This window comes from Pongo pygmaeus, chromosome 23, assembly GCF_028885625.2.
Source record: "Pongo pygmaeus isolate AG05252 chromosome 23, NHGRI_mPonPyg2-v2.0_pri, whole genome shotgun sequence".
NCBI lineage: Eukaryota > Metazoa > Chordata > Mammalia > Primates > Hominidae > Pongo > Pongo pygmaeus.
Genome location: NC_085931.1, coordinates 32,106,400 through 32,121,082, shown reverse-complemented (window position 1 = coordinate 32,121,082; position 14,683 = coordinate 32,106,400). Strand labels below are relative to the sequence as shown.

The window sequence follows — 14,683 nt, the reverse complement described above, 5'->3', positions numbered from 1 at the left end:
CCGAAAGCCAACTCCACAGCACCCCACCGCGAAGTCCTTGTAGTGCTGGGGTGTGCGGTCAGCTCCCCCTGCGCACTCAGAGCTCGCAAGGGGCGGACCGAGCAAGATGCTTGAGGCCTGTGGTAGACTCGGTCCGGATCCGAGGCCTGGGGGAAGGGGTCTCCGTAGGGACGGATGGGAGAGATACAGAGGAAGTAGAATGACCAGGCTGTGGACTGCGGTAGGAAGTAGAGGTAAAGACAGAAGGAGATCCCCGGGATGGAAACCCTGCAGTCCTAGTTGAGGAGTGAAGGTGGCTGGGGGAGCCTGGGCGGTGGATTCTGCTGGCTATGGGACTTCCAGGAGAGGCTAGGGCTAGAGAGTGGGAACTCCTGCATCAGGTAAGGTGGGTAACAGCACAGAGCAGAGGGAAGGTGTGGGAAGGGAGCAAGACAGAGGGACAGGCCCTAGGGAGCCAGCGGGGAAGCTGGGCTTGGACTGGGAGGCAGCAGGGTGCGGGTCCCCGGGGGGCAACTGGGGCAGACCGACTCTCAGGCCCAAGCAGCTGGGAAGTTGGGCAGGGAGCACAAATGTCCCGTGTGTAGCCAGGTCCTAGTGAGGATGTTTGTCTTTTGGGGACTTGAGAGCTGGCAGAAGGCCTGAGCAGGGAGAGGGCACCTGCGTTCTTTGGGGAGCAGGCCACATGCGGCCCACAGGCTCACTGAGGGAGGGCAGGCAGACTCTGTCCAGGTGTGGCCAGATAGCCCCGAAGGGTGGGGCTGGAGGAGGGGGCTTGGAGGAGGAGCCACTGAAAGGCCCAAGGACATGGGCATCACCATGCTGGCACAGGCAGAGAGTGGGATGGGGAGGAGCAGGCCCCTCACTCAGCCATGCTGGTGCAGGAGGGAGGTGGGGTGGGCTGAAAGAGAAGTGGAACTAGTGTGGACACGAATGCAACTACCTGGGGACAAATAAACAGGCCAACCACTTCTGGGCAGCTCAGCCTGGGCACAGCCTTGACCTCAGCAGTGCCCTCCCAGTGCTGGGGCCTCTCCCACGGAGGATCCAGATTGCTGCTCCCAATAGAGGCCAGCAGAGGTCCCAGTGGCTGCAAGGTCTGTCCCAGCCCAGCTCCCGGCTTTAGAGGCACTGACCCCTTGGGCTGGAGGGGACACTCACCTCAGCTGGATGGAGGTCATGAATAGGCATATCAAATTCCATCACCTTTCTCCTTCCCCTAGACCTGTCCCCACCTCCATGTGCCACCTCTGTACAGGGAGGGCACCACCTGGATGGTGCCTCCCCAATCCCCCAGGACCTCCTAAATGTCTTAGATCTCTGCCCACCCCTGTCTGCCACCCAGAGTAGTCTTTTTAATTTCACATGTGGTTATCCACCACTACTTTTAGGACAAGGACCGTCCCCCAGTCTCACCTCACGACCCGGTGCATACATCCCTTGCAGTAGATGGCAACTTTGGGTGTCATGGGCAGAGCCCTCATTTGTCCCAACCACCACTGCACCCCTAGGGGAAGACTGAGAAGTATGGGAGGAATGAAGGATCATCCACATGGCACCAGGATGTAGAAGGAACCCATAGACAATTGACCACCACGCAGGCAAACTGCTGGAGCCTGGAGCCCTGGCCTGCTGGTTTTGGCCAGGATGGCTGCCAGAAGGAAGTGGACTTTGAAGGCTGAGGAGGGTTTTGCATGAAAGCAGGGACCAAGAGCCTAGCCACACTGGAGAGCACAAGTAGGGCTGCCTCAGTTCAGGGGTATGAGGTGTAGCCCTTAGACACCCAGCTTGGCCCCAAGGCTGCCAGTGGCAGAGCCAGGCTGCGCCCAACTCCAAGGCACTCTCCACCCCTCCCCAGACTGCGCAGGACCTCAGTGAGCCCTTCCTGCCCTTGCAGACCAGAGGCCTCCTGCAAACCTGTGGCTGTGGCTGGTGGCTCAGGTGAGATTGTGCCAGCCAGCATGGTGTCAGGACGCACTGGAGAGTGGTGGGGCATGTCTGGTGCTCCTCCTTTCCAGAAACCTCTGAGGTCTGCAGGAGCTACTGCCCTGGCCTGCCAGGTGGCAGCAGAGACACAGGAAGTGCTGGGTCTGAGACCCACAGAGTGGGGTTCCTACTCTGAACCCATGCTCTTGCGCCTCACCCTCAGGAGAAAGGGAGATGACACTGGAGTGTGTAGCCATCCCACCCCACTAGGGCTCAACACCGGGTCTGCCACCCCAAGGCGATGTCATGTTTCCTCAGGGGTACTCAGGGCCCAGGACAGTGAAGAAGGTCTTCGGGTCACACACACCCCCACATACCACAGCCCTGGGGGCACAGGCCAACTCTGAGGGCTTTGCCTCTACCCTCAAGAATCCTTGGGGTATCCATTTAGGAGAGCCCAGAGTGACTGATAGTCTCCCCTCCCCATCCCCTCTCCTCCCATCAAAGAGCACACACTGCCCCCTTCTCTTCCGGGACAGGATGCCAGCAGGAACACATGGCTGTCCCCATGCTCTGCCCAGTCAACTGGGAAAGGATGGGGCCTTGGCAAGTTACAGGCCTGTCTGTGGGATGGCTCTGGGCACAAGGCTCATAGTAGGAGTCTGCAGGTGCAGACCCTATGAGGGCATCTGGGTGGAAGAAAGCTTCGTGTGGTGCAGCCCTGCGGTGAGGCTGGTGTGGACTCACAGCCCATCCATGCAGGGTGCAGGCTAAGCCTGGCAGTCTCAAGAGGGCAAGAAAAGCACCGGGACAGGTGAACAGGGGAGGGTCCCAGCTGCTGTGCCAGTGTGGTCCTTGAGACTGGGTGCCTAAGGGTTACCTGGCAAACCTGTAGCACATGCAGCTCCCCTCCCCAGCACACTCAGCTTCAGGAGGTTGGGAGGAGCCGAGCACAGGCCAGAGGGGCCACCCCCCGCGCCGCCGTGATGCTGCCCCGCTCCCAGGTGCTGAAGCTCTGGCTCCCTGACCCTCAGGCTGAGAGACTCCTAATGAGCTGGACTGAAACTCTGCGTGCTGCCCTGGTTGGGAGACAAGTTCCATACCAGAGAAGACACTCAAGTGGCTGCACAACCACCTGTCACCAGACCAGGGCGAGTTCCAGCTTTCCCACTGAGTGCCCTGTTAGCTTGTGGAGTTTACTGTGCTTCCCTCTCAGGCAGGGTCTTCCTAGTGCCACTTGGCTCCTGGCCTGGGCTTCCACAGCCTCTCCCAGATGGCAGCGCTGACCCCAGAAGCCACGCTTCCTGGGGATGCAGCTTGGGTGCACTGCGGAAAGGAACTGAGGCTGTGGCTACAGAAAAACAGTTACCTTCTGTAAGATGCTTTATTTCATTGATCAACAACATGGGGTCTGAAAACCCAGCGGGAGGGGTCTTTTTATCACAGAGCCAGTCCCAGGCGAGCTGATGCATCTCTGCTCCTCTGCCCCTTAGGAGCTCTCATCCTCCAACCCCAGCTGCTCCCACAGCCCCACCCCATTCACAGAAAGAGGGCTACCAGGTGCCTCAGCCCCCCTGCCCAGGCTGCCAGCTCCCAGGTCCCTTTGGAGAAGGACTGATCTAGGCAGGGAGGAGAGAAGGCCAACCCCTCCAGGGCTCACTGAGGCAGGCCAAAGCCTTCCAGAAGCAGTTCCTGCTGTGACGGAATCCACAGCCTGGGATCTGCATGGCCCTGAGATGCCTGTGGCAGGCTGGCCAAGGGGCTGGTGTGAAGAAAGAGGGCAGGGCCCGTAAGCTGTGGCCAACAGGGGCAGGGGCCCTGCCTGGAGTAAAGTGCTCTGGCCTAGGCTGTGTGGGTTTCACTGCCCTGCAGCCCCAGCCTCTCTTCCCTCTGACACCAGGCACGGGAAGCCTAGTCCTCACTGGAGTTGTCAAACTCCTCCCAGTCAGACACACTCATCACCTCAGAGGCAAAGTCCGGGTCAGCCTGGCTGCGGTCAGGGGTCCCGCGGGGCGGCTCAAGGAGCAGGGAGCGGGGCAGGGTGAGCACACAGGCCGCCAGGCCTGAGATGGAGTTGTCCAGCTGGGGCCCTTCCTCCCAGCAGTCCTTCTCCACATCGTAAATGTGCACGTAGCCCGTGCGGCTGCCGCGGTTGTGTGAGCGGCCACCTAGCACATAGATCCTGTTGTCCAGCACGGCAATGCCAGGCTCACCGTGCCCAGCAGGGAGTGGGCAGACGGATGACCACTGTCCAGATGTGCAGCTGTAGCAGGCCACCTGCAAAGCCAAGGCCAGAATAAAGCCCAGCACCCGCTGGGACGAGGCTGCTAGCTCCCCCACAAGCCCACTGACCAAGGTGGCCACAGTTACCCACCATTCTGACAGGCCAGGCCCCCTGGAAGGATGGCACAGGGCCAGTGTTGAAACATCCTGTCCATGGGTCAGGCTGCTGCTTTCTCGCCCAGGGATGGCTGAGTCTGCAGGAGGCTGTATTTTGGGCCCTCCCCTAGAATGATCCGATCCCCTCTGGCTTTGCTCGAGCCCAGCCCTTCCTCCAGGCCACCTGGCCCTAAGCCAGTCTCTGCCCCCGAGTGTGTGGCTGTGCCCCCATCAGCATGTGGTCATTCCCCATGTCTGAGGGCACTGCTTCTCTCCCCTCCAGGAAACGGAAGCTGCCTGAGAGACATGGACTCCACTGAAATGTCTTCAACCTCCCCTGCAGCACTCAACACAGGCAGTAGGACAGGGGGAGGAGACAGAAAGTGGAAGTAATTCCTTGCGGAGTAGTCAACATCAATATTCTCTTGTCTTCAAAATTGTCCAAAACAGTAAACAGAGACATGGAAAAATGTTCAACCTACTAGTAATTCAAGAAATGCAAAATCAAAACATCAGAGACAAATTTTTCAACTGTTAACTAGCAACAACTGCAAAGAAGAAAAGTCACAAAACCCAATGCTGTTGAGGGCATGGTAAAGCCATACTACTATGTATCTGTCTGACATGCCAGAAAAGGAATTTGGCGGTAAGTATTAAGAGCCATAAAAATCTTACCTTCTTGACTGATTAGCCATTTTTGGTTCTCTAGCTATGGTGGGCAGAATAGTGGCCCCCAAAGGTGTCTAGTTCCTAATCTCCAGAATATGCTACCTTAAGTGGCCAAAGGGGCTTTGCAGATAGGATCAAGGGTACAAGAATACAAAAAAAAAAAAAAAGGATTAAGGGTGCAGACCCTGAGATGGGGCAGTTTTCCTGGATTTTCCAGGTGACCTATCCAATTGCATGAGCCCTTAAAAGTGGAAGGGGAGAGGCCAGGCATGGTGGCTCATGCCTGTAATCCCAGCACTTTGGGAGGCCAAGGTGGGCTGATCACAAGGTCAAGAGATCAAGACCATCCTGGCCAACATGGTGAAACCTCGTCTCTACTAAAAATACAAAAATCAGCTGGGCGTGGTGGCACATGCCTGTAACCCCAGCTACTCGGGAGGCTGAGGCAGGAGAATCGCTTGAACCCAGGAGGCAAAGGGTGCAGTGAGCCAAGAGCACCACTGCACTGCAGCCTGGCGACAGAGCGAGACTCTGTCTCAAAAAAAAAAAAAAAAAAAAAAAAGTGGAAGGGGAGGCCGGGGGTGGTGCCTGTAATCCCAGCACTTTGGGAGGCTGAGATGCGTGGATCACCTGAGGTCAGGAGTTTGAGACCAGCCTGGCCAACATGGCAAAACCCCGTCTCTACTAAAAATACAAAAATTAGCTAGGTGTGGTGGCGAACACCTGTAGTCCTCCTAGCTACTCAGGAGGCTGAAGCAGGAGAATCGCTTAAACCCAGGAGGCGGAGGTTGCAGTGAGCCGAGACTGCACCAGTGCCCCCGAGCCTGGGTGACAGAGCAAGACTCCATCTCAAAAAAAAAAAAAGGAAGGGTAAAGCCAGACAAGAGAGCTAAAAAGTGAGGAGGACTCAACCTGCCATTGCTGGCTTTGAAGATGAAGTGTCCCCAAGCCAGGAAAAGTGGGGACCTCTAGAAGCCAAGAAGGCCCTCAACTGACAGCTAGCAAAGAAATGGGACTGCAACTGCCAGGGACTGAATTCTTCTAACCACCTGAGTGAGCAGGGAGGCAGATCCCCACTAGGGTCTCCAAAAAGGAAAGATGCCCTGACCACACCCTGGTTTTAGCCTGGCAAGGCCCATGTCACAGGACTTATGAATGCAGAATAAATTTATCTTAAGTTGCTACGTTTGTGGTGATAGGTTACTGAAGCAATAGAAAACTAATGTGCTGGCCCAGAGGATCTCACAAGCAGAGGACCTGTTAAAACCCAGATCACCAAGCCCCACCCTCAGGGCTTCCGAATCAGTGGGTCTGAGGTGCTTCGTAACACAGCGTTCCCAGGTGATGCAGACTCCGTTAGTCTGAGAATCACACTTTGAGAACTGTTGCATGAACCTAAGGAAATAATCCAAAATACCTGAAAAGCTCAACAAAGCAACTATTACTTGTCATGTTATTTGGAATAGTTAAAACTTAGACACAAGAGGGGATTATGAAGATTGAGTGTTAAACTAGAAAATGCCCAGGACAAAAGTCACTGAGAGAAGCAGAATGGGATATGGGATGCTCTTTTTTGTTTGTTTGTTTATTTGTTTGTTTGAGACAAGGTCTTGCTCTGTTGCCCAGGCTGGAGTGCAGTGGCACCATCACGGTTCACTGCAGCCTCAACCTCCTGGGCTCAGTTGATTCTCCCTCAGCCTCCTAAGTAGCTGGGACCACAGGTGCAAGCCACCATGCCCGGCTAATTTTTTTTTTGTATTTTTAGTAGAAATGGGGTTTCACCATGTTGCCCAGGCTGGTGTCAGTTCCTGGACTCAAGCCATCCACCTGCCTTGGCTTCCCAAAGTGCAGGGATTACGGGCCTGAGCCACTGTGCCCAGCTCAGAATGGGATGCTCTTTGACTACGATCAGGCAGAAAACATACACAGTCAATACTGAAAATGGTCATACTGAAAAACGGTGCTGCAGGGGCCGGATTATGAATGTTTTTCCTCACCCTTCTCTATTTTTTTTTTTTTTTTTTTTGAGACGGAGTCTTGCTCTGTTGCCCAGGCTGGAGTGCAGTCGTGCGATCTCAGCTCACTGCAACCTCCACCTCCTGGGTTCCAGTGATTCTCCTGCCTCAGTCTTCCCAAGTAACTGGGATTATAGGCGCCCATCACCACACCTGGCTAATTTTTGTATTTTTAGTAGAGATGGGGTTTCACCATCTTGACCAAGCTGGTCTTGAACTCCTGACCTCGTGATCCACCTACCTCAGCCTCCCAAAGTGCTGGGATTACAGGCACGAGCCACCATGCTTGGCCACCCATCTCTATTTTTTAAAGTTCCTGCAATGTGGTTATATTAACTTTATAATAAAAGTTTTGTTCTGTTGTTTTGTTTGATTTTGTTTTGAATAGAGACAGGGTCTCATGCTGTCACCTAGGCTGGGGAACAGTGGTGTGATCATAGCTCAGTGAAGCCTCCAACTGCTAGGCTGAAACGATCCTCCCACTTCAGCCTCCTGAGTAGCTGGGACTACAGGTATGTGCTGCCAGCCTGGCTCTGAAAGTTTTGTGGGGTTTTTTTGTTTTTTTTTTTTGAGACAAGGCCTGGCTCTGTTGCCCAGGCTGGAGTGCAGTGGCGTGATCTCAGCTTACTGAAATCCCTGCCTCCTGGGCTCAAGCCATCCCCCAACCTCAGCCCCCCAAGTAGCTGAGATTACAGGCATGCACCACCACACCTGGCTAATTTTTGTATTTTTATAGAGATGGGGTTTCGCCTTGATGCCCAGGCTGGTCTCAAACTCCTGAGCTCAAGCGATCCTCTCGCCTTGGCTTCCCAAACTGCTTGGATTATAGGCATGTGCCACCACATCCGGCCTAAAAGTTTTTAAGAATAATAGGCAAAGGTAGACGTGTATGTGTGTGATCCTGTCATGGTGACATTTGTCCAAACCTATAGAATGTGCCAAGAGTGAACACTGTGGACTCTGGTTGATGGTGACGCATCAGTGCAGTTTCAACAACTGTGACACATCCACCCCTCTGGAGCAAGAGGTCTGCAATGGGGAGGCTATATGTGTATGGGGGGAAAAAGGGGTGTATGGAAACTGTACCTTCCATTTAATTTTGCTGTGAACCTAAAACTGCTCTAAAAAATAGTCTATTTTAAAAAGACACGTTTCAATTACATTTTCCATCAATAACAAATGAGAAGGTTGGGAATGATGACGGGTGTGGACAGCCCCAGGCCCCACTCACCTGGTGCACATCCCTCCTGTATCCGGCATCGTTGTTGCTGCCCCCGATCACATACAGCTTGTTGAGGAGGGTTGCCATGCCGTGCCAGGCGCGCCGCACAGGCCCATCAGCCAGTGTGTGCCAAGTGTTGCTGCCTGGGTCGTAGCAGTGTGTCTCTTTCAGGTAATCCTCCCCTCTGCGGCCGCAGGTGATATACATCTTCCCCTCCAGCGTCGCACCTGCATGGGCATACACCTGTGTGGAGCCACCAGGAGAAATGGCGTGAGAGGGCAGTGAGGAAGGGTGGCTGCGTACTCTGTCAAGGCCAATCACCACCCCACACCTGCCTGACAACAATGTGAGGCTTCGCCACTTCCCACTTACTCCTCACATACAGACAAGAATCCTCCCTCGATTCTCACGGGACATACTGTCCTAGTCATTGACCTCTAACCTCTTCCCAATAGGGGATACATCTATAGACTCAGAGATGAAATGTAACCTTTGTCTTTCCTTTGCCCCTAAAGTTAACATCTGCATGGGGGACCTTCAAGAAAATAAAAGCATTTTTTTCAAGCCAGTCTGGAAGAAGCCACAGAACCCTGGGGACCACTGACTCGCCCTCAGTGGCCTCCACCCCTCCCCCACTCCCACTGGACATGCAATCCTCCGGGCCTGCTGACCCTGCTTTTAAAATCTGTTTGTAAATAATATCTGACACCAAACTCATGATGTGAGGAGAAAAATACACATGGTTCTTGATTCTGGTCCTGAACCTTTTGTGGGCTTTTTACCCTCCCTCTGGTGGGCTATCTCCATAGGGCCCAGCCTGCCCCCATCATGGGCACCTCTTACCCTGGCCCTACCACTTCCAGAACCCACCCACTCACACCCAGCAGTCCAACAGAAGGCCCCAAGGCAAGACCCTGGGTGTTTTGAGGGTAGAGGAGCCCCTCAGGGTGTGGAGGCTCCAGAGCTATGTTACCGGGCAAGTCACTAACACTGAGGTCATGCGGGTGACAAAACAAGAGTCTAGAGAGGTGGACAGAGCAGTGGGGAGGAAGAACACACACCAAGGGTTTGGTTTGGGTCTTCTCCTATCACCAGTAGGGGTCTGGGGAGGTTTTTCTTTTTTTTAGGCTGGAGTGCTGTGGCGCGATCTCGGCTCACTGCAATCTCCGCCTCCCGGGTTCAAATGATTCTCCTGCCTCAGCCTCCCGAGTAGCTGGGATTATAGGCACCCGCCACCACACCTAGCTAACTTTTGTATTTTTAGTAGAGACAGGGTTTCACCATGTTGGCCAGGATGGTCTCGATCTCCTGACCTCGTGACCCACCTGCCTCGGCCTCCCAAAGTCCTAGGATTATAGGCATGAGCCACCATGCCCAGCTGAGGTTTTTCTTTTTAATTAAACTTTTCATTTTGGGATAAGTGTAGAGTCACGTGTAGTTGGAAGGAACAATACAGAGGTCTCACGTGCCTTCTTTCCCCAATGGTAAGAGCCTGTGTCACTATATCACAGCATCACCAGGATGCTGACGTGGACACAGCCACAGAACTGTCCTATCATCACCAGGATCCCGAGGGGCTGCCCTTTAGGGTGACATCCACTCACCTCCCTTACCCTAATCCCTTCCTTGAGCCCTGGAAACCACCAATCTCTTCTCTATTTCTACAATTTTGTAACTCCAAGAGTGTTGTCTGAATTAAATCAGTATACAACCTTCTGACATTGGCTTTCTACCCCAACCCAGGTTCTACCAGGTTGTTGCATGTACAGGTTGAGTACATCCAAAATCTGAGACTTTTTGAGCACAAACACGGCACTCAAAGGAAATGCATTTCAGGCTTTTGGATAAGAAATGCTGAACCAGTAACTATAATGCAAAGATTCCAAAATCTGAACAAATCTGAAATTCAAAACACTTCTGGTCCCCAGCATTTCAGATAAAGGGTATTCAACATGTACCAATAGTTGGTTCCTTTTCTATTGCTGAGTAGTATTCCATGTGTATCTACCACAGCTTGTTTAACCATTCACTGTTGAAAACACCTGATTTGTTTCCAGTTTCTGGCTATTACCAATAAAGCTACTGTTAACATTCATGTACAGATAAGTTATTTTTTATTTTTTGAGACAGGGTGTTGGTCTGTTGCCCATGCTGTAGTATAGTGGCACAGTCTTGGCTCACTGCAACCTCTGCCTCCCGGGTTCAAGCAATTCTTGTGCTTCAGCCTCCGGAGTAGCTGGGATTACAGGCACGCATCACCATGCCTGGCTAACGTATACAGAGTAGTTTTCATTTCTCTGGGATAAATACCCAGGATGGTAACTGCCAGATCTGTTTTCCAGAGTGGCTGTACCATTTCACATTCCTATCAGCAATCCATGAGCATAGTTTCCCTGCACAATCACCAGTACTTCGTATTGTCACTACTTTTTATTTTAGTCATCCTGAGGTAGTTGTCTCACTGTGGCTTTAATTTGCATTTCCCTGATAGCTAATAATGTTACACATCTCCTTATATGCTTATTTGCCATCTGTACATCCTCTTCAGTGAAATGTTTCTTCAACTCTTTTGCCTTCTTTCTGTTGTTTTTTGGTTTTTTTTGTTTTTTTTGTTTTTTTTTTTGAGACAGAGTCTTGCTCTGTCGCCCAGGCTAGAGTGCAGTGGCACGATCTCGGCTCACTGCCCCTCTGCCTCCCAGGTTCACACCATTCTCCTGCCTCAGCCTCCCAAGTAGCTGGGACTATAGACGTCCACCACCACATCCAGCTAATTTTTTGTATTTTTAGTAGAGATGGGGTTTCACTGTGTTAGCCAGGATGGTCTCAATCTCCTGACCTTGTGATCCACCCACCTTGGCCTCCCAAAGTGCTGGGATTACAGGTGTGAGCCACCGCGCCCGGCTTCTTTTGCCCTCTTTCTAATGGGGTTATTTGCAGTATTTTGCTGAGGTTTTTTGTTTTTGTTTTTGAGATGGAGTCTCACTCTGTCGCCCAGGCTGGAGTGCAATGGCATGGTCTCGGCTCACTGCAACCTCCGCCTCCCAGGTTCAAGCGATTCTCCTGCCTCAGCATCTGAAGTAGCTGGGATTACAGGCGTGTGCCACTGCACCTGACTAATTTTTGTATTTTTAGTAGAGATGGGGTTACACCATGTTGGCCAGGCTGGTCTCTGGTTTCGAACTCCTGACCTCGTGATCCACTCACTTCAGCCTTTCAAAGTGCTGGGATTACAGGTGTGAGCCACCACGCCTGGCCTTTTATTGAGTTTTAAGAGTTGTTTATATATGTATTTATTTAATACTAGTCCTTTGTCAGATAGGTGGTTTGCAAATATTTTCTAATTTTGATGAAGTCCAGCTTATCAATTTTTCTTTTTATGGCTCATGCTTTTGGGGTCAAGTCTAAGAATTCCTTGCCTAGCCCTAGCTAGATCCTCAAGATTTTCTTCTGGTCATCACGTCGCGTGGCCACAGGGACCAGACCCGGACAGCTCCAGAGCCTCCGGGCCGGGGCGGTGGTGGCGACGCTTTGGCTCCTCCTGAGCCACCTGCTGGCCCCGCGCCCCACTCCATCCTCACAGGCTGAGGATGGGCGCGGCTGTGTGGGTTCAGGAGCAGAGTTGCAGAATCCAAGGACCCATTTTTGTTCTTTCTCTGCACTGCTTTATGGGAGGCATTATGGCCCCCAAAGACATAATGACAAATACTCATGCTAAATCAATCCTCAGTTCAATGAACTCCCTCGGGAAGAGCAATACCCTGACATTGAGAGTAGAGCAGAACGACTTCCCTGCCCATCAGATTGTGCTGGCTGCCTGTAGTGATTAATTCTGTGCCATGTTCACTAGTGAGCTTTCACAGAAGGGGAAACCTTATGTTGACATCCAAGGTTTGACTGCCTCTACCATGGAAATTTTATTGGACTTTGTGTACACAGAAACAGTATATGTGACATGGAGAATGTACAAGAACTGCTTCCTGCAGCCTGCCTGCTTCAGTTGAAAGGTGTGAAACAAGCCTGCTGTGAGTTCTTGGAAAGTCAGTTGGACCCTTCTAATTGCCTGGGTATTAGGGATTTTGCTGAAACCCACAATTGTGTTGACCTGACACAAGTGGCTGAGGTTTTTAGCCAGAAGAATTTTCCTGAAGTGGTACAGCATGAAGAGTTCATTCTTCTGAGACAAGGAGAGGTGGAAAAGCTAATCAAGTGCGACGAAATTCAGGTGGATCCTGAAGAACCAGTCTTTGAGGTTGTCATCAGTTGGGTGAAGCATGCCAAGAAAGAGCAGAAAGAATCCTTGCCTAACCTGCTACAGTATATGCAGATGCCCCTGCTAACCCTCAGGTATATCACAGATGTAATAGATGCTGAGCCTTTCATCCGCTGTGGTTTACAATGCAGGGATCTGGTTGATGAAGCAAAGAAGTTTCATCTGAGGCCTGAACTTCAGAGTCAGATGCAGGGACCCAGGACAAGGGCTCGCCTAGGAGCCAATGAAGTGTTTTTGGTGGCTGGGGGCTTCGGAAGCCAGCAGTCTCCCATCGACGCAGTAAAGAAATATGACCCCAAGACTCAGGAGTGGAGCTTTTTGCCAAGCATCACTCATAAGAGACGTTATGTGGCCTCAGTGTCCCTACATGACCAGATCTACGTCATTGGTGGCTATGATGGCCGTTCCCGCCTTAGTCCAATGGAATGTCTAGACTACACAGCAGATGAGGATGGGGTCTGGTATTCTGTGGCCCCTATGAATGTCCGATGAGGTCTTGCTGGAGCCACCACCCTGGGAGATTTGATCTATGTCTCTGGAGGCTTTGATGGAAGCAGGCATCACACCAGTAAGGAGCGGTATGATCCAAACATTGACCAGTGGAGCATGCTGGGAGAGATGCAGACAGCCCGGGAAGGTGCTGGACTCGTAGTGGCCAGTGGAGTGATCCACTGTCTAGGAGGGTATGACGGCTTGAATATCTTAAATTCAGTTGAGAAATATGACCCTCATACAGGACACTGGACTAATGTTACACCAACGGCACCAAGCGTTCTGGTGCAGGAGTAGCCCTGCTGAATGACCGTATTTATGTGGTGGGGGGATCTGATGGTATAGCCCATCTTTCTTCCGTTGAAGCATACAACATTTACACTGATTCCTGGACAACTGCCACCAGTATGACCACTCCACGATGCTACGTAGGGGCCACAGTGCTTCAGGGGAGACTTTATGCAATTGCAGGATATGATATTAAGTCCCTGCTAAGTAGCATTGAATGTTACGACCCTATCATCGACAGCTAGGAAGTCGTGACATCCATGGGAACCCCACGTTGTGATGCTGGTGTGTGTGTTCTCCATGAGAAGTGACCATTGTTGGAGCACCATCCAGAGCTACTGACCAGTACAGTGGACAGTTAGTGGGAGAATCAAGAATCCTTTCCAGAATATCTGTTTCTCACTATGTGCACAGGGTGATTATAGGCACCAGTGCAGATTGTACTTATTTGACACATACTCCCCCTCGCCCTGGTTGTTGTTCCTGAGAAGGGTGGGTAACAGATACTCCAGGGAAAAGAATGCACACTGAATGGATGTGAGAGACCACACTACCTCTCCCACTGCTTTGGGGAGCACTTCCCTGTCATTTCTAACTTACCACATGCTTGGTGTACTACATGTATGTTGTGCCTCATATGTTGCAAAGAACTAAGGTGAGTATAGCCTACTAGATGTGAGCAATATCCAGCCTAGATGATTGGAAAGATACCAATTTAAGTAAATGCGGTAAAATCCAAGTCTTTTTTGTTTTTCCAGGAACAAATACATTTTCTAATCTACAGGTAGCTAGGGGCAACACAGTTCCACTCTAAAGGGAAACAAAAGGGAGAGCCCCACAAAACTTTGGGGGCAAGGGAGAGAGACTCATCTGACACTTCTTTTGGAGGTCAGGGTTTGTATATCAGAAATTAAGTTAGAATAAGTGAATTAAACTGAATTTGATGGAATGTGAGTGAACCTAGAACAGCACTGAAGTATTACATAACCTGGAAGACTGAGAAGGGTATATTATTTGAAGGATCTTTTTATTTCCCCAAGGTCTTTCACACTGGAGACAGCATAAAAGAGTGAACAAATGTTGGGATGAGAGAAGATGACATAAATGTGGGAGTTCAGTATAACTGGGGATAAACTAGAAGTACCTGTGATTTTACAGTCATCTTATTGCCTGCCAGGGGTCATCTAGCCATGGCAATGTTTGCCTTGAATGGGGGTGAAAGCTTTTCTTTGTTGAATCAAATACTACTACACTATTACACTTCCACACTATTTATTTGGGAATGGACTGGGAGTGACAGTAGCCTAGTAGTTCAGCTACCTGATTACTGCCCCATTCTTTCAGAAGCACACTTCTGCCAAGGAGTGGTTTGTACTGCTGTGATTGGTACATTTAGTCTTTTTTCTGCTATAAGTTTTCCTTACC

At 51.3% G+C, this 14,683-nt stretch overlaps 1 protein-coding gene and 1 pseudogene across 5 annotated transcripts in view; one reads left to right on the top strand and one right to left on the bottom strand.

Moving 5' to 3' along the window:
• Positions 1 to 3,288: 3,288 nt before the first annotated feature.
• The window catches only part of KLHL22 (kelch like family member 22), a 55,105-nt gene continuing 43,710 nt past the window's right edge, over positions 3,289 to 14,683 (bottom strand). For all 5 annotated transcript variants that reach the window (XM_054469141.2, XM_063662810.1, XM_063662811.1 and 2 more), the window contains 2 exons: positions 8,218 to 8,451; positions 3,289 to 4,200 (listed from right to left, as the gene is read on the bottom strand). In XM_054469141.2, coding sequence (XP_054325116.1) covers positions 3,835 to 4,200; positions 8,218 to 8,451 — 600 coding nt within the window. In that variant the 3' untranslated portion in view covers positions 3,289 to 3,834. The remainder of the gene's footprint in view (positions 4,201 to 8,217; positions 8,452 to 14,683) is intronic.
• On the top strand, positions 11,805 to 13,569 carry LOC129022878 (kelch-like protein 12; annotated as a pseudogene).